The sequence below is a fragment of the Staurois parvus genome, unplaced genomic scaffold, assembly GCF_062004578.1.
Source record: "Staurois parvus isolate SC_StPar_1 unplaced genomic scaffold, SC_StPar_1.0 ptg000412l, whole genome shotgun sequence".
NCBI classification, from domain to species: Eukaryota; Metazoa; Chordata; class Amphibia; order Anura; family Ranidae; genus Staurois; species Staurois parvus.
This window is the reverse complement of record NW_028318208.1, coordinates 2202562-2225652: the sequence shown is the minus strand read 5'-3', so window position 1 is coordinate 2225652 and position 23091 is coordinate 2202562. Positions and strand designations below refer to the sequence as shown.

General features: G+C 43.2%; 1 protein-coding gene across 5 annotated transcripts in view; it reads left to right on the top strand.

Annotated features, from left to right (window-relative positions):
• Positions 1-23091, top strand: part of TSC2 (TSC complex subunit 2) — a 102471-nt gene that overhangs the window by 726 nt on the left and 78654 nt on the right. For all 5 annotated transcript variants that reach the window (XM_089686817.1, XM_089686816.1, XM_089686814.1 and 2 more), the window contains exons 2-7: positions 8758-8912; positions 10188-10274; positions 12950-13060; positions 16018-16162; positions 18991-19108; positions 19194-19242. In XM_089686817.1, coding sequence (XP_089542943.1) covers positions 8778-8912; positions 10188-10274; positions 12950-13060; positions 16018-16162; positions 18991-19108; positions 19194-19242 — 645 coding nt within the window. In that variant the 5' untranslated portion in view covers positions 8758-8777. The remainder of the gene's footprint in view (positions 1-8757; positions 8913-10187; positions 10275-12949; positions 13061-16017; positions 16163-18990; positions 19109-19193; positions 19243-23091) is intronic.

Genomic DNA, 23091 nt, shown 5'->3' with positions numbered 1-23091 from the left:
ATATTTGTATGTGTGTGTGTGTGTGTATATATATATATATACACATGTAGTTTATGTACGCTGATTAGAGTGGGACACTTTGCGCCTAGAGTATTGCACCTTTTCACAATATTCTAATTTTCTGAGATTGTGGATGTGTATAGTTGGATAAAGAAGGAATGGTACAGTTGCCTCATATCTTGAGTTTTACCCCCGGTTCACATATATGCGGCCGTGTGGGCCGTGTTTTGTGTGGGCACGAGAGCCCATTCATTTGAATGGACTCCCGTGCCCGTGACACGCAGGGAAGAAGTCCCTGCACCACTTCTGAAAGCACAGCCCGCACGGGAAGCTCGGTCCCCAGTATGGTTGCATTTTCCAGTGCGGGCGGCGTGTCAGAACTAATGGCATCCACCCGCGGGTCCGCTTTTCTCTGTGCGAGTGGTGCAGCTGCACAAATTTTTGTGCGGATCCGCAGCAGCACCACCCGCACAGATGGGAAACTAGCCTTAGGGTGCCCTTGGATCAGTCCATAATACTTACGAGCACACCATGATCGTTTTTTGTTCTAAGTGAGGAAATCCAGTCATCTCATTATGTATTTTCCAAGTTTATACCCCCATCATTGGCTTTCTTCTTTTTTGTAAACAAGGTCTGAATGTTTGATAGGTACTTACCGGACTGGATAAGAAGTACAAAATGCATCCGAGCCACTTAATGCTAAACAAGGCAATACATATTTCTTTTAAATATATTCCTTATTAGCTACAAATGATATAAATCCAATCTGTGTGCACCATACGCCATTACAATCCCAGATATTACCTAATAAAAGTAGTATTGAAATTACTGTGCTACCTGTAGCCTATGCATAGCTGTGGGAGGGATCCAGCAAGAAAAAAAGAATCAAAAACAGAATCGCTGATTTGGGAAAAAAGGATCACCCTTCTCCTAAAAATGACTTGTAAACTCAATCAGGTGTAGCTAATCAACTGTTCAGTGGCACACAAAGCCATTTGACTTTCAGCTGTTATCAGCTGTGGACATTTTGATTAGCTCAGCATGAGTAGAGCTTTCCTGGAGCATTTCAGTCCCTGATAGTGCAACTGAAGCAAACAATCAACTGTGGGTGGCAAGGCACTGTCAAAAGATTTCTGGGATAAAGTTGTAGACAGGAACAAGTCAGGAGATTGATACAAACAAAAATTGAAGGCTTTATCAATGCCTAGAAGCACAATGAAGTCTATTATTAAGAAGCGGAAGGTATTTGGTACAACACAGACCCTCCCTGGATCAGGATGTCGCTCCAAACTGGATGAAAGAGCCAGGAGGAAACTGGCCAGAGAGGCTACAAAGAGGCCTACAGCAACTCTGAAGCAGTTGCAGGAATTGATGACAAAGAGTGGTCATTGTGTGCATGTGACAACAATATCACAAATTGTCCACAAATGTGGCTTTTACGGTAGAGTTGCAGGAAAAAATCTGCGCCTCAAGAAAGGCCACATACAGTCATGACACCAAAACGCAACTTGAAGATTCTGAGGCCACATGGAAAAAGGTGTTCTAGTCAGATGAGACTAAAATTGAATGATTTGGCCTCAACACTAAACAATATGTCTGGTGGAAATCCAATCCAGCTCCCCATCCAAATACCACCATTTCTACAGTACACCATGGAGGTGGGAATATCCTGTTATGGGGGGGTGGTAATATCCTATTAGGGGGGGTTCTATGCAGCAGGGACTGGAGCGCTTGTCAGGATAGAAGGAAAAATGGATTGGGCAAAATACCATCAAATTCTTTTAGGAAAATCTGCTGCCTTCTGCCAGAAAGTTTTCAGTGGGAAGAAGGTTTACCTTCCAACATGACAATGACCCAAAGCACACAGCAACAATGACCAAACAGTGGATGAAAAAGGTGAATGTCCTTGCATGGCCTAGTCAGAGCCCAGACTTCAACCCCATTGAAATTCTGTGGAATGACTTGGAAGACTGCAGTCCACAAACGGTCACCATCAAATGATACGGAACTTCAGCAGTTCTACAAAGAAGAGCGGGCAAATATTGCAAAGTCTAAATGTGCAAAATTAGTAGAGACCTAACCCAAAAAACTAAAGGCTGCATTTTTAAAATTTTCTGACATCTTGGTGTACCTTTCACTTGGATGTTATAAGTAAATACAGCTGAATAAAACAAAAACTGTCTCTCTTCAGCTTTCAGTCCTACTTTTTTGCACCTGGGCAGTTACTGATTAAATGTGTTCATCCAGGAATCCAGCCAACGTGATCTAATAGGAACAGGTGACTGTTCTGGAGGTCTACTCCGATACATAATGGCTACCATGGACAGCTTGATGTGTTTGGAATTGTATGACTTGCAACATTGTCTCTAATGCTCTGGATGTTTTGCATTTACAAAGTTACATTAAACTTTTGCATACCATGAGCCCGGGTTCACACTGGTGCAGAGCAGAATTTGCACCGGTTTCTGTGCGATTTCCGCATCGCATCATAATCGCACCCTGTTCATGCGATTCACTGCGGGTGTGTATATTAACCTCCCGAGTGTAGCTCGGGGTAAAATGTCAGTACCAAAAGCGGTAACCCCAAGCTACACTCGGGCTTACCATGCGGCGCTGCATAGGGAGTCCCTGCAGAGCTTACCTTGTCCTTCGCTCCCGCGATGTGTCCCCTGCAGCGTCCCCGGCCATCTCCTCCGGCCGATGCCGGCATCCGGCTTCTGTGTTCCGGTCCCTGTGACGTCGGGACGTACGGGCGCCACGGGCGGCGGGATATTCGAAAATGTAAAAAAAAATTTATTTTTTTCAAAACGAATTTTACATAGTAAAACATTGCTGTTTCAAACCATTTCACATACATTTTGTCCCGAGTGCTTTGTCCTGTCCCCTGTCTGCATTTTGACTGTTCTTCCTGCCTGGAAACTTTGAAAAGTCCATGGCGTCCAAAAAGCGTCCATTTAGGTCAAAAGCGGGTTTAGATCAGCTAGAGAACAGCGATAGTAAATCAGAACCACTTGCAGAATTGAGTGATAATGAATCATGGGGGAAATTCGTCATCAGACACTGAAAACGATTTTGCGACTTTGCTCAGTGATGTGTGAACTTGGCGCTATATTTCAAATTTCAGTGTTTTTGGTTTGATTATATTATTGAATTAAATGTATTCTTATTATATTATTTTTTATGATTATTAAATTATAATTTATGATTTTGTGTTTCAAATTTTATCATACCCGGGATGTTTACTAGACTCTTGTCCGGACAGATTTCAGTGAGTTATTCCTAAATATTACAGCCTACAATGAAAAAAACTACATATTTCCATGCAAAATAATGGTACCGCTTTCAGCACCAAAAATCTGAAATAATCATCCCGCCAAGGAGGTTAACAGCACCCCAAAATCAGTTTGCAAAACGCGGTGCTGTGCACAGAATCAGATCGCACGGGTGTGAATACTCTGCGATCCTAGTCTGGTGCAGACAAAACAAAAGGGTCCTGCACTTTTCTGATGCCGTGCGATCTGAGCCATACAAAATGTATGGCTCTAATTGCACCTCACACAAATTGCATGTGGTTTTCACAGGAATGCGGTGTGGTTCCTGTGCAAATCACATGCGATATGCCACACCTCATCGGTGTGAACCCAGGCTCAAGGCTTGGTTCATACTGCTGCGGTTAGATTTTGATCCGACTTTCAGTGCAACTAGGTAGTGCAGCTTTGAAAAGTTTTTGTTGTGTATTTTGTGGGGTCAAAATTGCACTGGAATCGCACCAAATTAGTACAGGAACCTTTTTCAAAATCACATTGGGATGTGAATGGTCATCATTAAAAACAATGGTGATTCCGTGCCACTCAAGTCACATCTGTAATAGCACTAGTGCCAACTGAGCCTTAACCTCCTTGGCGGTATGATTCCTTCCGATTTTTTTGTGCTGAAAGCGGTACCATTTTTTCGCATGGAAATAGTTTTTTATTGTAGGCTTTAATTTTTAGGAAGATTTCCCCACAAATCATTATCACTCAATTCTGCAAGTGGTTCTGATTTACTATCGCTGTTCTCTAGCCGGTCTAAAACCGCTTTTGACGTAAAGGGACGCTTTTTGGACGCCATGGACTTTTCTAAGTTTCCAGGCAGAAAGAACAGACAAAATGCAGGCAGGGCGCAGGACAAAGCACTCGGGACAAAATGTATGTGAAATGGGATGAAACAGCAATGTTTTACTATTTAAAATTGAAAAAAAAAAAAATGACATTTTTTAAATTTTTTAAATTTCCCGCCGCCGGCGGCGCCCGTACGTCCCGACGTCACAGGGACCGGAACACAGAAGCCGGATGCCGGCATCGGCCAGAGGAGATGGCCGGGGATGCTGCAGGGGACACATCGTGGGAACGAAGGACAAGGTAAGTGCTGCAGGGACCCCCAGAGCAGCGCCGCATGGTAAGCCCGAGTGTAGCTCTGGGTTACCGTTTGTGGTATAGAAATTTTCCCCCGAGCTACACTCGGTAAAACCGCCAGGGAGGTTAAAGGAGTATTACCATGCTCAACAGGAAGTCAAGGAGAGGGCATTATGTGTCACTGGCTTCCCATTGCCCAACGGATAAAATTCAAATCATTAACAATAACATATAAAGCCATTTATAACTCTGCCCCAATTTACATCACCAATCTTGTCTCCAAATATCACCCAAACCGTCCTCTCCGCTCCTCACACGACCTCCTGCTCTCTAGCTCCCTTGTCTCCTCCTCCCAGTCTCGTCTCCAGGACTTCTCCAGAGCCTCCCCCATTCTCTGGAACTCTCTACCCCAATTTATCCGACTATCGCCTACTCTGCTCCCTTTTAGGTGATCTCTGCAAACCTCTCTCTTCAGGGAAGCCCATCCTGCCCTCAGCTAATAACAGAATCTTCTACTCTTCCAACCAGTCCATCTCCCACAGTTACTACCTTTTTTGTACCACCAGCCTCTCCCTCCTAGATTGTAAGCTCCCAGGATCAGGGCCCTCCTATCCCTCTTGTATTGAACTGTATTGTTGCTGTATTGTCTCCCGTTCTATTGTAAAGCGCTGAGCAAACTGTTCGTGCTATATAAATCCTGTATTATAATAATACCGCCATTCTAGAATATTGTCCTTTAGCAGACACGTGACTGTGCTTGTAAGCACTGATTCCCACTTGTGTGGGCCATGCGGCCCATGTTTGCGCAGGCACAGTAGCCCAACTATTTGACTGTGCTGCCATGCCTGCGTTTTCCACAACAAAAAGACTGGAGACTCTGCGCATGAGGTTGGAGTCATCTGGAGTATATGGCGTGCGTTGTCATGTGAGCTCAGTCCATTCACACTTCCCCTTTACAGAGGGAGTCTTAACTAAGGGATAACCTTTGTTGATTTAAAGGATATCTAAAGCCCTGGTGCCCAACCTGTGGCCATTATTTATATATATATATATATATATATATATATATATATATATATATATATATATATATATATATATATAATTATTATTTCTGGTACTTATATAGCGCTGTCAATTGTACGCCGCACTTTACATACATATTGTACATTCACATCAGTCCCTAACCCTCAAGGGGGGTACAATCTAAGCTCCCTAACTCACATTCATACATACACATATTAGGGACAATTTAGAAAGGAGCCAGTTAACCTACCAGCATGTCTTTGGAGTGTGGGAGGAAACCGGAGTACGTGGAGGAAACCCACGCAGGCACAGGGAGAACATGCAAACTCTAGGCAGAAGGTGCCGTGGCTGGAATTCGAACCAATGACCCTAGTTCTGCCAGGCTGAAGTGCTAACCATTTAGCCACTGTATATACACGCACCTCAGTAGTCTGTAGTGGGAACATTGATTAGGAATGTAATAGCAATGATCTCGACTAACCTCGTTTAACACATTCCCAGTTTCGTATTGTCTGCTGTAGCATATCCCCAGGCAAAAATATAGCATATAAAAAAACAAAACCTCAGCGCTCAGGACTTCCTATTTACCATATAAAACCCCGTGAGATGCTGCTGTGCACAGGTACAAAAGACCAAAAACTTTTAACAATGAAAACCAGCGCAAACCCACATGATCAATTACATTACTCAGTGTAAAAAAACATTAATGTACTAATAAAATTATATATAATAAATTATATATAAATTATGTTGATACAAAAATATATATATAAAATTATGAGTCCAGTGAAAAAACAAAGTGACAAAAAATCAGAAAAATCCCAGAAAGTATATATATATATATATATAATTAAAGTCCCGTGACAAAATTAATCAAATTAATTTATAATATATTTTCCATATGATTCTTCCGTGTTACGGATCCCTTCACCATCCACCAGTGCAGAAATCAACATTAACCGCACTCACCAGATAATGGTGAGTCACACGCCTTTCAGGATTGTTAAGGGCTCCTGGACCCCCTTTACTTTCTCTGAGACCTCCAAGTGCTGTTTCCTCTCATGTCTAGGTACCTCTTCTGCTTACTCCTCTCACCGAATCCCCCAAAGGAAAATCAGGAAGAAGAAAAGACCATAGCGTGATACCGCAGTAACTTCTCCTCAAATTAATCTCTCCAGACCACTCACATTCTTTTGCGGGATATAGCCCGCTTTTTATTCAAAACAACAGCGATTCTCTTCAAAATTGATCCACTTTTCATGTACACCGATTATATAAGGATTATATAAGGACCCCACAGTTTAGTGTGCAGCAGGATGGCAGACCTCAGCTACAGACTCTTCTCCTTAGACTAAGATGGCCCCTTGGAACGCACCGCTCGGCGTGCGCTCCACTCACCGGAAATGACGTCAGACGACGGACCAGGCAACCGGACGCACTTCCGGTTGCCTGGTCCGTCGTCTGACGTCATTTCCGGTGAGTGGAGCGCACGCCGAGCGGTGCGTTCCAAGGGGCCATCTTAGTCTAAGGAGAAGAGTCTGTAGCTGAGGTCTGCCATCCTGCTGCACACTAAACTGTGGGGTCCTTATATAATCCTTATATAATCGGTGTACATGAAAAGTGGATCAATTTTGAAGAGAATCGCTGTTGTTTTGAATAAAAAGCGGGCTATATCCCGCAAAAGAATGTGAGTGGTCTGGAGAGATTAATTTGAGGAGAAGTTACTGCGGTATCACGCTATGGTCTTTTCTTCTTCCTGATTTTCCTTTGGGGGATTCGGTGAGAGGAGTAAGCAGAAGAGGTACCTAGACATGAGAGGAAACAGCACTTGGAGGTCTCAGAGAAAGTAAAGGGGGTCCAGGAGCCCTTAAAAATATAGCATGTCCATACTATGACCCTTGTTTCCTCCTAATAGATCTGCAGTTTTTGGCTGTTTTTTTTCAAGCATTACATATATTGAACTTTATGTGCGACCCTTTGGTGGTGATAGTGGCCACATTTGAGAGTCCCATTTAGCTCATAAGTTGACAGCCTCGATCTTAAGCCCAAAACTTTATTCATTTTGAACAGAGTAGTGAAGGGATAAAAACCTCCAGACTTTTTATTTTGCTGTGCCTGTTGGGGAGGGGGATTTCCCTTTACCTCAAGGGTGTCCAACCCATGGCCCATGGGCCACATGCGGCCCCAGAGTTTACCGTGCAGCCCAGGGCCCATTTGGAGGGAAATTGGGCATGCTGTGCAAGCACAGAAGCCACAATGGCCAACACAGACCAGCCCATCTGTTGGGATACTGTGTAAACGTGTGGACTAACAACTCATGGGGCCCCCGGGCAATAGGGGGTCATGGGGCCCCTGTGTCCTTGCCCAAACTCAAAAAAGCCTATGAAAAAGGTACCAGGGGCATCTCATGGGGCCCCCTACTGACCCCGGGCCCTCGGGCAGTGCCTGAGTTTCCAAATGGTCAGTCCGCCCCTGTGTGTAAAGATAGAATCCGTGGCAGATTACACTGACAAGCCAGGCAAATGCACAGCTGGAGGAATGCTGGGGCTGCCACGTTTGCAATAGCACCAGCAGTATGGAGTGCAGAGGCACTAGGTAAGTGCTGCATGGTTGAATCTAGGGGTGCTGGGGAGGGCTGAACCTGCTCCTTCCCCCAGATTTCAGTTGTGCCCCTCACTTCCCCATACAGCACATACATGGGCTATATTCACACCAGCGGTTAGGGCTGGTAGTTCCTCCTGCGGCTCTCAGTGGCTTGGTGTGGCTGCCGGCACTCACTATGAAAGTTCACCGGCAGCCACACCTATTTGAAGCTCTCTACACAGCCAGCAAATACCTGTGGTCTTTGCGTCTTGCGCACTTGCTTTGCGTCCAGTAGTGATCGCTGCAGGTAACCTCTGGCTGTGTAGAGAGCCACGAATAGGTGCGGCTGCTGGCAAACTGTCATTATAGTGAATGGGGCCGGCAGCCGCACCTACCTGCTGACAGCCGCAGGAGAAACTGCTCATTGGCTGTCCTTATCGTTGGTGTGTTTTTAAATGCGACCCCAGACCATTTTTCTTTTTTTCAAAAGGGCCCAGGAAGGTCCTGTCCTGTACTTAAAACTGGAATTTATATAAAATGTTTCTAAAGTGAGGGAAAAATCCCTTTTTAGTTGTCTTGGGAACAAGTGGTTATATATCTACAATAAAGTTTAGGTTTTTTTTTTGTTTTTTTTTTTAGAATTCTGGAGATGTATAAGATAGTAGAGGATTATTTTCGTGGAAAAGATGCCTAACCATCAAGTTTTGCCAATTTTATATTCTATGTGTACTAAGCATGCTTTGTGTCCACACAGGGCCCCTCGTCACTCCAACCATGGCACGACAAATGAGCAGAGACCCGGGCCTGAAGGAGAAGGTGAAGATGTTTCTGGGGTTTGGGCCTCCACGTCCCAAATCCAAACATTCTGACAGGCTACCGGAGTACATTATCACCGCAGAACTGCTGAAAGTAAGTGGTCTCTGGTCATGGCTGGGCATTTTGCATCAGTCATTCTCAACCAGGGTTCTTCCAGAGGTTTCTAGGTGGTTCCTTGAGCTGTGGCTGATTAACCCAGTGTTTCTAAACCTTTATTCAGTCAAGGCACCCTTTAAAATTGACAGTCCCGAGCAAGGGCGGACTGACCATTCAGGCTCTTGGGCATTGGCTGAGGGCCCGGGGTCAGTCGGGGGCCCCATGAGATCCCCCTGGTACCTTTTAATAGGCTTTTTTGGGTGTAGTTTGAGTGTGGGTGAGGACACGGGCCCCATGATCCCCTATTGCCTGGGGGCCCCATGAGTTGTCAGTCTGCTCCCCTTGTCCTGAGGCACCATTTAAAATTATAGACAGTCCCAAGGCACCCTTTATAATTTCAAAGGGTGCCTCGGGACTGTCTAGAATTTCAAAGGGTGCCTCGGGACTGTCTAGGATTCTAGACAGTCCCAAGGCACACTTTGAAATTCTAGACAGTCCCAAGGCCCCCCATTCTAAAATGTGAAAAACTATTCTAACAGTTTTATATAACGCAGCAACATCCACACATGTAGGACACCCAACATTAGAGGTGATTTATTTTTCCAAAGCAAATACACTTTTGCACACTGGTACTGACTAGTATTCCAGTGTTTCTCTTCTCCCTCAGTTTTTCTCCATCACTGAGCTAATGTGACCCCGGCACTGATGGAGAGAGGCGGGGGAGGATCAAACTAGGATGCTGTGCAGGCAGCTGACATCCTCAACTGATGTCATTGGTTGTCAGGACGCCGGCGGCTAGAAGGACATAATGGTGCACAATGAAAACCTGTGGCTTTGTGTAACTAAAAGGCAGGTTTGTTCCACCCGCTGGCTTGTGTGCAAGTTTTGGGCAATTTTCAGACATTTTGCCAAGGCACCCCTGATAAAACCTCAAGGCACCCTGGTTGAGAGAGGCTGGATTAACCTACAGTCAGGTGCCTGCATAGTAGAAGAGCTGGTGGCTTAACACTGATATTCTTTTCAGCTGTCTGTAAAGGTGGTATTGTGATCACCACTGTGGGGTTGCATTCTTCCCAATCACCACCAATCTAAAGTGCATTTTCCTTACTGACCCCGTAATTGTTTTAAGCAAGCATTCTCCTAGACCTCAAAATCATTTCAAGGGTTTCCTCTGGGGTAAAAAGGTTGAGTAAGGTTGATCTAAATGCTTTCTTGTTTTAAAGATTCTTCACTTAGCTCTAACATACCTCCTATTTTCTGTCTGGCCACCAGGAGCTGAGCCCCGAGAGCGCCCTCAGCATTAGGGCGCGTGCAATGAGCCATATCTGTGAACTGGCGAAAACAAAGAAGTTCGAGGATGTAAGTTTGACTGTTTTTCAGACAATGTTTAAAAAAATATATATATTTATATATGCAGCCATCACATCTAAGAATTAATGAGGTGCAGTATAAATAAATATAGCTTTTTTTAAACCCAAAAGCAAATATAAATGTTTACTTTTGGGTTTAATATGGCTTTAACACAAGGCGATCGGGCTGGAAGTAGGAGCTAGTACCTGTCAAATTTTGAGTATCAGCTATACAACATGGGCAATTTGACCCTTAACCACTTGAGCTGACGATTTACCCCCCTTAATGATCAGGCCTCTTTTTGCTACTCGGCGCTGCACTAGTTCAACTGATAATTGCGCGGTCATGCAATGCTGCACCCAAACAAAATTTACGTCCTTTTTTTCACACAAATAGAGCTTTCTTTCGGTGTAATTTGATCACCTGTGCGCTTTTTATTTTTCACGCTATAAACAAAAAAAGGCCAAAAATTTTGAAGAAAAACAATATTTTTTACTTTCTGCTATAAAAAATATATAGTAAACTCAAAGTTGGTTATAAATTTTGGCCAAAATGTATTCTGCTCCATGTTTTTGGTAAAAAAAATCCCAATAAGTGTATATTGATTGCTTTGTGTGGAAGTTATAGCGTCTACAATCTATGGTATAAATACTGCAATTTACGCCATTTTTCTGCTATACAGCGCTGTGCTAGTTTAACAGACAATTGCGCGGTCATGCAATACGGTAGATAAATGAAATTTACATCCTTTTTTTCCCCACAAATTGAGGTTTTTTTTTGGTGGTATTTGATCGCCTGTGCGGTTTTTATTTTTTGAGCTATAAAAAAAAGGCTGACAATTTTGAGGAAAAAAAAACAATATTTTGGACTTTTTGCTATAAAACATGTCCAGTAAAAAAAAATGCAAAAATCAAATTTAGTCATAAATTTCTGCCAAAATGCATTCTGCGACATGTCTTTGCTAAAAAAAAAAACCAATACGTGTAAATTAATTGGTTTACGTGAAAGTTATAGCGTTTACAAATGGCGGGAAAGATACTGGAATTTTTAATTTTTATTTATACTAATAATGGCGCCGATCAGCGACATATAGCGGCAATCGGCGACATATGGCGGCGACCAGCGACTTATGGCGGGACTGCGGTGGACATTTTGACACTGGGGGGGGAACTGACTTGGGGTCACTGACATCCCCAGTGACACCAATACTGTGATCGGTGAAAAAAAACCCACTGAAACTGTACTAATGTCACTGGGGAGGAAGGGGTTAACATTTTTAGAATTTGCTTGGTAAGGGGAGTGTTTTACTAGGGCGGGGGTGTGTACTGGAGGGGGGGGGGGGGGGAACTCTTCTCTCCCTCTGCAGCTTGTTGGCGAACTGTCACAGAGCAGGCTGTGTGTAAACATTGCAGCCCTGCTCTGTGTCAGTGATTACCACTCATCGCGGGAAAACGGCCGTGACCCGGCGGCGGAGACCCGCTGCTGACACCCGCGGGACAGGCAGGGCGGGCGCGCGCCCCCTACCTGTTTTGAAGGCAGCCGTTTTAAAACGTGCTTTTGCCTATGAGCGCCGCCCTGCCACCGTTTATATGCGGTGGCTGGGCGGCATGTGGTTAAACAGTCATTTCCTGCTGGAAAATCAAATCGCATTTCACCAAAATGATCTTTTCTTTGTGTTGAGCGGTCATTTTAGGTCTGTATTAGACTTCGCTTTATCATAACAACGCTTGGCAAGCATACACATTATGGGAGATCACAGCCGGACCTCCTGGTACCACCCAACTACTGCCTCCATTACCCAGCCAGATGTCCCCTCTCCTGAAGAATCCTTTATAATGCATGATAAGCTTTTGTCTTCGGAAGTGAGGCTCCATTCACACTTGTGCGATATCCAGTGTGACTTTGTTGCAACTTTACATTCTCTGGCCTTAAAGTAGTAGTAAACTCTCCAAAAAAAAAAAAAAAAAAAATTCTCTCCCGCAAGTCAAGGTCATAATGTGCTAGTATGCATCACATGCTAGCATATTATGGAATACTTACCCAAGAACAAAGCCCCCAGCGGCGTGCTGTCACCGCTGACAGGGCTTCCATCTTCTCTGTCCCTCTTCCAGGTTCACGGGCTCTGGCGGCGTGCATGGCCAAGCCGCAATGACATCACTCCCATGCATGCACACAGGAGTCACTTTTTATGGCACACAGCTCTGAAGGAACCGCACGGGCATGCCATTCATTCAGAGCGCATGCGTCGGTGCTCTACACAGGTTTAGGAGATATTTACGGCTCCCTCAAGGTACGCCTTTATTATAGGTAGGTGCTGGTACAAGTGTAAAAACACACTTTACTACCACTTTCAGTCGCATCAAAGTAGTCCAGGAACTTTTTCAAAGTCGCTGCAACTTTAACTTGCATAGATCCAAACAGTTGCCATTCAAAACAATGGGCTTTGACTTTGTGTCCAATAACAAATTGCACAAGTGTGAATAAAGTCTTTGTGTGAGGGGGTGAAGACCCAGTACTGCTGAATCTTGACAAGGCAGTCTCCAAGAAATATAAAAATGTAGAAAAAATGGACACTGAGCCGCCAGTTTGTACTCCGAACTCAACAATTTGTTTTGGGTGAGCTTGACCTTTTAATTGTATTAGAACCTTGTTGCAAATGCAGTAACTGTTGTTTTTGTAACCAGCATGCTGTGGAAGCGATCTGGGTGTCGGTGTCAGATCTATTGCAGCCAGACCAGCCAGCTGAGGGCAGACTTGATGTTCTGAATTTGCTGAAGAGCCTCATCTTTGGACAGGTATGCCGTCTTTTTCATGGAATTTATGTGTCAATATGATGCATGTTTTGAGACCCTCATTGGGCTAACTACGTGTTGGGTGAGCAGTTATTTCATTCTAGGTAAGATTGTTCATACATAATGAAAACCCTGGATGTAGACCTAATTGGGCCCAAATGGGAAAAAGCCCACCTACAGTGTGACCAACGGTTTGTTATATGATGGTAATTTGTATCTGCCATGATGCCTCGGTGGGGGGAAAAAGTGGCTTCATAGCTCCGCAGCAAAACGGTTACATTTTAATTTTGGATGTGCTTAGAAGACTTACTATGGTCACCAAAGGCTTCTATATTAAACCATTTTAAAGTGGTTGTACGCCTCAAACATGAAATATGAACAAAGTATATCTTACTATGTGTACTTGTCTCAAATAAGAACACTGTGACAAGTGTCATTTCTGTCTACTGCTTTGTTCCTCTACTACCAGCATGAATTACTTCTAACAAGTTTTCCTGACACCAAAAGAAAAGGTGACAAAGGAGGGACCTCCAGCACACAGCCTGTGATTGACCGTCTCAGTTCTGTTCCTGTGTGCTGTGTGAAGGGGGGAGTGTCTCTTCCCTCCAATCAGGTCTCAGAGCTTTCCTCACTGAGCTCTGCAGTGTGTAATTTCAGCACTCTGTCCCCTGCTTTCTGGAAGCATACACAAGCTTTATACATTCTGGACAGATGTAGAGAAGAGAAAACTGCACATAGACAGATACAACGTATGTAGGAGGATTTGTTCCATTTGTGTTTCACCTGAGGCCAGTCAATTCACTGGGTATATGGAAGCGATTATAACTACGTTAAGTGTAGAAATGAACAAAAAGTAATGTAGAACAGGGTACTAAAGAAACCTCCAACCTATCCATGTGGGTATAGCTGTAACCATGCAAGGTCACTGTTCTATGCCCCACTGTAGATATATTAGCACTGACTTTGCATCCAGACTGTAGAGACTTCGTGATATTATGAGATGGCAACATTACACCGAGCTTGTTGAGATAGTGAACAGTGTGGTTATATGCAGGACTTGACTAATGGAAGATGATAGTATTTCAGTACATGTATATATCTGTTCTACAGCTGATATCCAAAGTTCTGCAGCAACAATTTCAAACTGTAGCCTCTAGAGATGCACCAATATCATTTTTTTATTTTTTTTTTGGCGTGTACAAGTACTGATGCATTCAGTCAAGTACTTGCTGATACTTTGTGGTGCAATTTTGTGTCCATACAAAATGTACGGAGGGAAATTGCACTGCAAAGAATAGCATCTGATTTGAACAGGAATGCAGTGCGATTGCTGTCCAAATCACATGCGGTTTCCCACTGCTCCTTTGTGAGCCCAACCTTGTCACAGGAACATCATGGTGCTGACTAATCAGATGCAGTCTAGCCCGTACTGTCATCCCTGCAAGGAGAGGAGAGAAAGTAGCAAGGATTCCCCAGACCTGTGAAGCGACTTTTCCTTGTTTGACAGCATGAGGTTGGTGCAGGGACGTTTTTCTGCATCGATCCTGTGTGAGCTCGGACTGTGACAAGCCTGGGTTCACACAGGAGCAGTAGGGAAAACCGCATGTGATTTGGACAGGCATTGCATTGCGATTTGTGGTGTAATTTGCGTCCATACATTTTGTATGGACGTAAATTTCACCACAAAGTATCGATTTCAGGTAATTGGAGCATTTTCACGAGTACATGTACTCATGAAAATACTCTGTATCTGCACTGATATTTGTATCAGTGTATCCCTAGTAGCCACACAGTTATCAAGCCTTTATAGGTTGCAACATGTCATTCTCTGTAACAGTAGGTACATCTCCCATATAATTCAACATCCTCATTACTGAGGATGTGCTATGCTGGTGAATAATTGTTTTGTCTTGGAAAGTTTAGACTATTCCTTCTTGATGATCTCTGATATACAAAGTATGAACGTTCAGGCTCTTATACAGTTCTGTGAATAGTCAAGGTGAGAGGAGGGGGCGGATAAATGAGAGCATCTCCCCTGGTCTATTCCCAGAACAACTTGCATTCTGTGAACAGAATAAAAGGTATATTGTAAATGGACAGGAGGAGAGGAAAGATAGGGCAAATGACAGGATCTTTCACTATGAGTGCTGAAAGTCAATCACAACTCCAGAAGAAGAGCACTGTGTGCAGTAAAGTAGTCATTAGAGGTTACATAGGTTGAAAAAAAAACACACAAGTCCATCTTGTTCATACAATTAAAAAAAAAAAATCCTCCATATACATATTCCAATACCCACAGTTGATCCAGGGGAAGCCTACCTATATAATCATGTAAATCTATATAAATCATGGTCCAATTAACTGCAGGGGGGGAAATAAATTGCTTTCTGATCCTCTAGGTATAATATGGTATTACCTGGATCAACAATCTCTGGTAGTGTTAACCTGTAAATGTTAATGTCCAGTTTTTTTGTTTTTTTTTGGGGAATTCATCTAGTTCTTTTTCTTAAAGCAATCTATTTAGCTGGCCAGAACTATTTCCTGAGAGAGTCTTGGTAACATATTTGATAAAAAAAACTATTCCCAGGTGTTGCATTTTTATAATATTTAAAATTCTTGTTTGCCCAGTCACTCTATATTAACCCAACTGAATTCTTACTGTCCTCACCCTGCAGTACCCTTCACTGGCAGAGCTCAGGAATAGCCACACCCCCCATCACAAGGGTCCTGACATAGACTTGCATTGCGGAGAATGGGAGGGATTGTCAGTTACATTAGAGTGCACTGGTGCTAACTCTGGTACCTTTTGAACTGCATCACACTGCATGTTTATTTCTATGTCTTTAGTTGGGCTTTAACTAAGCAAACAATAAATCTCCCAAAATTGAAGAATGGATTTACATTGACCAAGTGTGAATTGCTGAAGAATCGATTATGTATTCTAATATATTCTTCTATAGGGCGAAAGGCTGGGATTTCTACGTGCACATTTTTTCCGGGTTATAAAGGATTACCCCACCAACGAGGACCTTGAGCAGAGGCTGGAGGTCTTTAAAGCCCTTACTGATAATGGCAGAGACATCACCTACCTGGAGGAGGAGCTGGGTAAGTCAAGTCTGGGTTTTTTTTATAGCATAGATCAGGGGTGTCAAACCCATGCTGTAATCAACTTTCTAAACCAGCAGTGTCAAACTGGCGGCCCTCCAGCTGTTGCCAAACTACAAGTCCCATGAGGCATTGCAAGATTGACTGTTACAAGCATGACTTCCAAAGGCAGAGGCATGATAGGACTTGTAGTTTGGCAACAGCTGGAGGGCCGCCAGTTTGACACTGCTGGTTTAGAAAGTTGATTACAGCATGGGTCTACCTTTCTAACAGACCATTGTTCAAGTTAAACGTCAGGCAGATATAAAAAGGTAAATAAATTCACTTATATACTTAAAAATATTTTTAAATTCGTATAGTGAGCGTACTTAAAGCGGAGTTCCACTCACTCTGTCAAAAAATAAGTCAGCCACTTACCTGTCCCTCGGTCCTGCGGTGTGTCCCCCCGCAGCCTATTTCACCGGCCGTCCTGTATTCCAGGAGGCCGGCATCTTCAGTGTGGGCTCCCGGCTGTGATAGCTTGCGGCTTCACAGCCGGGTACCCACTGCGCATGTGCGAGTAGCGCTGTGCTTCATGAATGGTCCTGTAGTCTTCTGGGACATGTCACGTGTCCCAAAAGACCACAGGGAGGGAGGGGAGGACACCTTTTTGTTTCCGATTGCCTAGGCGATCGGACCGGAAATGGAAGCGGGTACCTGTCAAATTCGGGTACCCGCCCCCCAAAGGTGCCAATCCTTAATGTGGGGCGGGGAAACAGTCCTTCAAGCGAAACTTCCCCTTTTGGGTGGAGCTCCGCTTTAACTCTTTATTTCATCATCTAGTAATTCCCTGTACAGCTTCATTCAGACTGGTAGGGGGTGGGACAGCACTTGCTAATAGGAGCAAACAGCAGACCTCATCAGTCTTTTGCCACTCCAGTGTTGTCCAGTCATAGACTGGGAGGCAAAGAGGTGACCTAGCTGTAGAGATGGGTAAGGTCACCAGGCTTACTGTGCAGTAGAGCTGTGTAAGTTTCAGGACTTCTCTTATTCAGTTATGTATTTTGGCAGGTTTGAATGGCGTTTATCTTTAAATCAAATGAGGTTGTCCTCAGATCTGTTTTTTTGCTTTTTGTGGTGTCTTCAGCATTGTTCATACCTATACTATTGTCAGCTCTGTTTGTCCACAGTTGTCTGGTGCCATTTGACACGGCACATTCTGTGTCTACAGTTCCACCATATTCTTTTATACAGTATTTCTTATATGGCCCCATTGTAAATGCTTTTCTTAAACTGTCCCGTATTGCAGAATCAAGCAGATCCATATTTAAGTATGATCCCCAGCTCCTTTATCCAATGTACTCCTTTAAACACTTAATCATTAGCAAAAGCCACAAAATTCTTATCGTAGCCTAAGAAACATCTGCTTAGTGTTGATGGGTCACATGTTGATGGGACATAATCTTAGGGAAGTATCCGCCAATCTGAACTTGTGTGATCTTGGATTTGTGCTTGAGTTGCAGCTCGCCTGCTGAGTCACACCTATACATGTGCAAACAGCAAAACTCATTCCCTCGCTGCTGATTGAAAAGCTCTAGCTTTAAAATGATTCTAAAGGCTTATTTTTTTTTTTTTTTTAAATCACAAACGTGTCTATACTTACCTGATATTGCACGGAGCAGCCCGGATCCTCTTCTTCTCAAGTCCCCCGCCAGTGCTCCTGGCCCCTCCCTCCTGTCATGTTCCTTGTATCCATTCTCACACAGAGCCGGAGCTCGGCCCCGCACGCTCTCTCTTCTCATTGGCTTACTGGCTCTGATTACCAGCAGTGGGAGCCAATAGCTCCCACTTCTGTCTCAGCCAATGAGAGTGAGTCCCGGGATAGCCAAGACTTCAGTACAGATCGCTGGATCAAGAGGGGGCTTAGGTGAGTATTGGGCCTTGAGCCTTTAGAACCACTTTAACTCAGCAAAGGACATATCAGACCTCTGCAGAGAGCTGCTTCCCCCACAGAGCGCAAGTATCCTCTGCAGCATGCTGGCAGGGGACGTTTTTTTCTACTCGGACTGTGGATGCTTTGTATATAAAATGAACTCTAAGCACCCATTCACATTAGTGTTTTCTCCTGCGCTTGTTGTCAAGCTGACATTTCATTTCTATTCCTTATGGTGCCTGTTGACATCAATGCAGTGCGACGCAGTGCATTTTTTTGAAAACATGGAAAGTGCATGTACACATGTTTTTAGTGTGTTTTTGGCAGAGTTTTATGTATAAAATTCAGTGTCCTTCTACAAGTACATGAAGCAGAAAAGATGTAAAACGCATCATGCAGCAGCAATAATGTGAACCTAGGTTAAGACCCCTATTGTGATTGTACTTGAAATGTTGTTAACCGTTCTACTCTCCTGAGCCCCCTCTCGATCCAGCGATGTGCATGGGAGCCTCGGCTGTCCCAGGTCTCTCTCTCATTGGCTGAGACACTGCAGTGGGAGCCATTTGTTTCCACTGCTGTCAATCACAGCCATTGAGCAAATGAGAAGAGTGTGGGACAGAGTAGCTGCTCTGTGTCTTATGAACTCATAGCGTGGGGCTCAGGAGCGAGCAGGCACCAGTGCCCCCATAGCAAACTGCTTGCTATAGGGTGGCACTGGTCAAGGTGCAGGAGCCAGGAGCACCAGCGGGGGATCCGAGAATTTGAGCAGGCTGCTTTTGTGCAAAATCATTGAACAGAGCAGGTAAGTATGGCATTTTTGTTATTTAAAAAAAAATTAAAATTAGAATCGCTTTAAGATACTGGCTCTTGATCAGTCATCCTCCCATCATTGTATTTTGTTTTGGTTTCTTTGCAGCGGCGTTTGTCCTGCAGTGGATGGAGGTGGGCCTGTCCCCAGATTTCCTGCTGGTTCTGGTGAATCTGGTGAAGTTTCACAGCTGTTACTTGGAACGTTACATTGCTCCTATGGTGCAGTAAGTCCTGTTATGCATCCTTTGTTTGCAGGTTGGTATAGCACAGCATAGATTGAATCCATAATGTATGTTTTCTTTTTCACAGAATGATTTGTCTGCTTTGTAATCGGACTACATCTTCCTATGACATCGAGGTTAGTTTTTTGGTTTTTTTTTTTTTCTTCTGATTGCTCATCAGGTAATACATTAGACCTCTGGAGGTGTTCGCTCTACTTACATGAGGATTGGAGCAGCACAGTGACTTAATGGTTAGCATTCATTCTTTAGAGCACTGCTTCAAATCACCTTGGTTCAAATCTAGGCCAGAATATCTGCATGTAGTTTGCATGTTTTCATTGTGTTAGCATGGGTTCCTCTCAGTTACGCCTGTTTCCTCCCACACTCCAAAGACATGTCTAAATTATCCCTAGTATGTGTGCATAAATTGGCTATACACCTATGTTATCGCATTTTGCTTGCCAGTCCCATGCTTAGCAGTTGGGAAGAGTTGACAAAAGACCTGGCAATCTACCTCTTTAAGATAAAAAAAATCTACTTAAAAGGCTTTAAAGAGTATTAAACATGGTGCCCAGGGAGCTAGACTATAGAATTTTTGCACATACGTTCATACAAATGGACACTAGAAGAGAGATCGCTGTAGGTCCTCTGCTCAGCACTTTGTTTTGAAGGATCAGGAATGCAGTGTTGGAATTGGATGGTATGTAGCAGTGTCTGCCTACAATAATTGGGTTTGCCATGCATCATGTGGTATTTTAGTATCACAGCATTCCTTATTCTGCTGTTTTTCAAATGCTTTTATTCAGGGTGGATTTGAATTAAATCAAACTGATTTATATCACGATTTAAATCACTAGTCAGTAAGGCTTGATTTAAATCCTAGTTTTCTACATAAAGACTAATTCTTGCTGGTATAACTTTAATATACAAGTAGATGAAGATTTTTAGAATAACTTTTCATATTAGTTTTTTTTATCCCCAGTTTAATAGGTTAATCATTCATATTTGGACAACTTTTCTGTTGTACTTAGGAAGGAGAAAAATAATCATTACCTTAATAATAACAATTTAAATAGATTTATTCAACTGAAACAATAACATTCCAGCATATGTGATTTGCTTAAACATCCATGTTTGTTAACTAATTTGGCTAAACAAAATATATATATTTTAAGAAACTTAGACTGTCAGCCCCTCCCCCTCACACTTAGTTTCACTTTCTTCTTGTGCAGATCTATTCCACTCCAAACAATCAGAAAAATATTGTTTCTATTCTATTCACTGAACTTCTTGAACCTTAGCACTGAAGGGGTTGATTCTGTATTCATAGGTTTGTAGAGGTTAGGATGAAGGTCTTTTTCTTAACTCTGTTCATGTTATAACATTTTTGCTGTGAAGAAGAGGCATGTGATCTCCGCTGAGTCAAATTCAGTTTTGAGAACTGCAAAAGTAAACCAAACATCTGTGATAATATCTTGTAGGCAGAGAAACTGCCCAATAATCTTGGATTATTGGGCAGTTTCTGGAAGAGCATGACAGTTTCTGGAAGAGCATGACATTGTGAATGGATTCATGGAATTTATTTACCAGAAAAATTAAACATATACAGCCTTATTCTACATAATTAAAAACCTAATCTTTATTTCATGATAGAATACCCTTTGGATGGTAATATATTTTTCTCAAAAAGCATTTTATTTAAAAAAAAATCTGATTTAAATTAAAAAAAAATCCAATTTAAATAAAAAAAAATCCTTTTTTTTTTTTTTTTTTTTTTTTTAAATCATTGATTTTTATCCACCCTGCTTTTATTCCTCAGTCAGTGCAATGCTGTGTGCATGTATAGTAAATATGCATTAAGTACTTCTTACATGTTGGTATTTTTTTTCCCTGAAAGTTACACAATGCAAGCTATGTTTTCCTTGCTTTGGACTCATGCCTCCGGTTAATATTTGTATTTAAAATACGTTTTTTGCATTTTCATGTATAAAATTCAAGACCCATTTGGTGGGTGTAGCAGCAGAAACAACCCTCCCAAATCGCCTGAAGACTAGTTCTTCCCATTCCCCACTATACTTTGGTGGTGTCTGTGTCCCCGTGGGAAAGATTCCTTATCAGTTCCTGTGTCCCACGCAGCACTGAGACAGGAAGCAAGTCTCAATGAGGATAAAGTCAGCAATAAAACCTGCCTTGGCTTTTAACGTTTCCCCAAAAAAGTTTTGTTCAACATACTGCAGCCTTGAAAAGCTTCCACTTAGGCTGGAGCTGTGTTGTTTCATGGAACAGGGCTGTAGTAATAGCATCATAGGTTCCTAGGAAAAGTAATGCACTGGGGCCCCTACCAACCTGCCCCAATTTACGCACCTACCCTCAAGAATTAACGTATAAATAGTTAATGGAATTAAACATACACAGTTCTCAGCATAAATGAGTAAGATTTTAATCAATATCTCAATGAATACAAGAACAGTTTCCAAACTTTTTACAAAATTGAGTTTTATAGAACATTTGTTCGGCTCATTACATGAAAGTAAGGTAATATAACTTAGATTAAAAAATCTTCAGTTTTACTCAAATTGATGCAAAAATGAATATACCCCACAACAAAAACGCCTCCATCTAGTATTTTGTATGACCTCCATGATTTGTAAGGACGGCACCAAGTCTTCTAGGCATGGGATGAATAAGTTGGCAACATATTGCAACAGCAACCTTTTTCCATTCTTCAAGAATGACCTCTTTTTAGAGCCAGGATGCCGGATGCAGAGTGATGCTCAACTTGTCTCTTCAGAATTCCCCATAGGTGTTCGATTGGGTTCAGATCAGGAGACCTACCTGGCCACGGAATTGGTTTCACTTTATTCTACTTCTGAAATGCATCAATGGCCTTAGATACGTGTTTTAAATCATTGTCATGTTGGAAAAGTGGCCGACGGCCAAGGGCACGGAGTTTTAGTAGCATCTTCTCTTTCAATATAGAGCAGTACATCTGTGAATTCCTGATGCCATCAGTGAAATGCAGCTCCCCAACACCAGCGGCACTCATACAGCCCCATCTAAGGACACTGCCACCTGGGGCGGACTGACAACTCATGGGGCCCCCGGGCAATCGTGGATTATAGGGCCCCTGTGTCCTAGCCCAAACTCAAAAAAGCCTATGAAAAAAGGTACCAAGGGCATCTCATGGGGCCCTCTACTGACCCCGGGCCCTCGGGCAGTGCCTGAGTTTCCAAATGGTCAGTCCGCCCCTGCTGCTACCACCATGTTTCACTGTAGGCAGCATGGCTTTTTCTTTGTACTCCTCACCTTTGCGATGTCATACAGTTTTGAACCCATCTGTTCCAAAAACATTTATCTTGGTCCCATCTCTCCAGCATACAGAGTCCCATTAGTCTTATTAGTCAGCATGGACCCTAGACAATTCTCGACGGGCTTTTTTGTGCATGGGCTTTAGGAGAGGCTTCCTTCATGGATGACACCCATGCATGTCATTACTATGCAGTGTACGACATTGTATGTGCACTGAGATAGGTAGGACGACAACCAGGCTGGAGTTGTAGCAGGCGAGGTCTGGTTCTGCATGTAGTGAGGAGGAGCAAGTGTGTCTAGGAAGGATGATGGTAAGTTGTTGTAGACAGAAGTGGCCAGATCTGGGCAGCACATGGGTGCAATTTTGTCATAAAGGCAACCAGTAGCAGGTTGAAGAAGGGAAGGGTTAAGGTGGCAAAGGTTTCTACTGGTAACTGGCAGTTGGAGGCATAAGAGGCTGACAGGGAGAGTGTGAAATTGGTAAGATTGTGATCAGAGGGGATAAGGGGTATTAGGTTGCATGGAGTGCAGAGGTGGGAGAATACAAGGCTGAGGGTGTTGCCATTGGAGTGAGTGGTTTGTGTCCATTGCGTTCGTTAAGAGGTTAGGTTGAGTAGTTAAGAGGTGGCTGAGATGTTAACATTGACTGGAATGTTAGATGCTGAGGATGATGGATA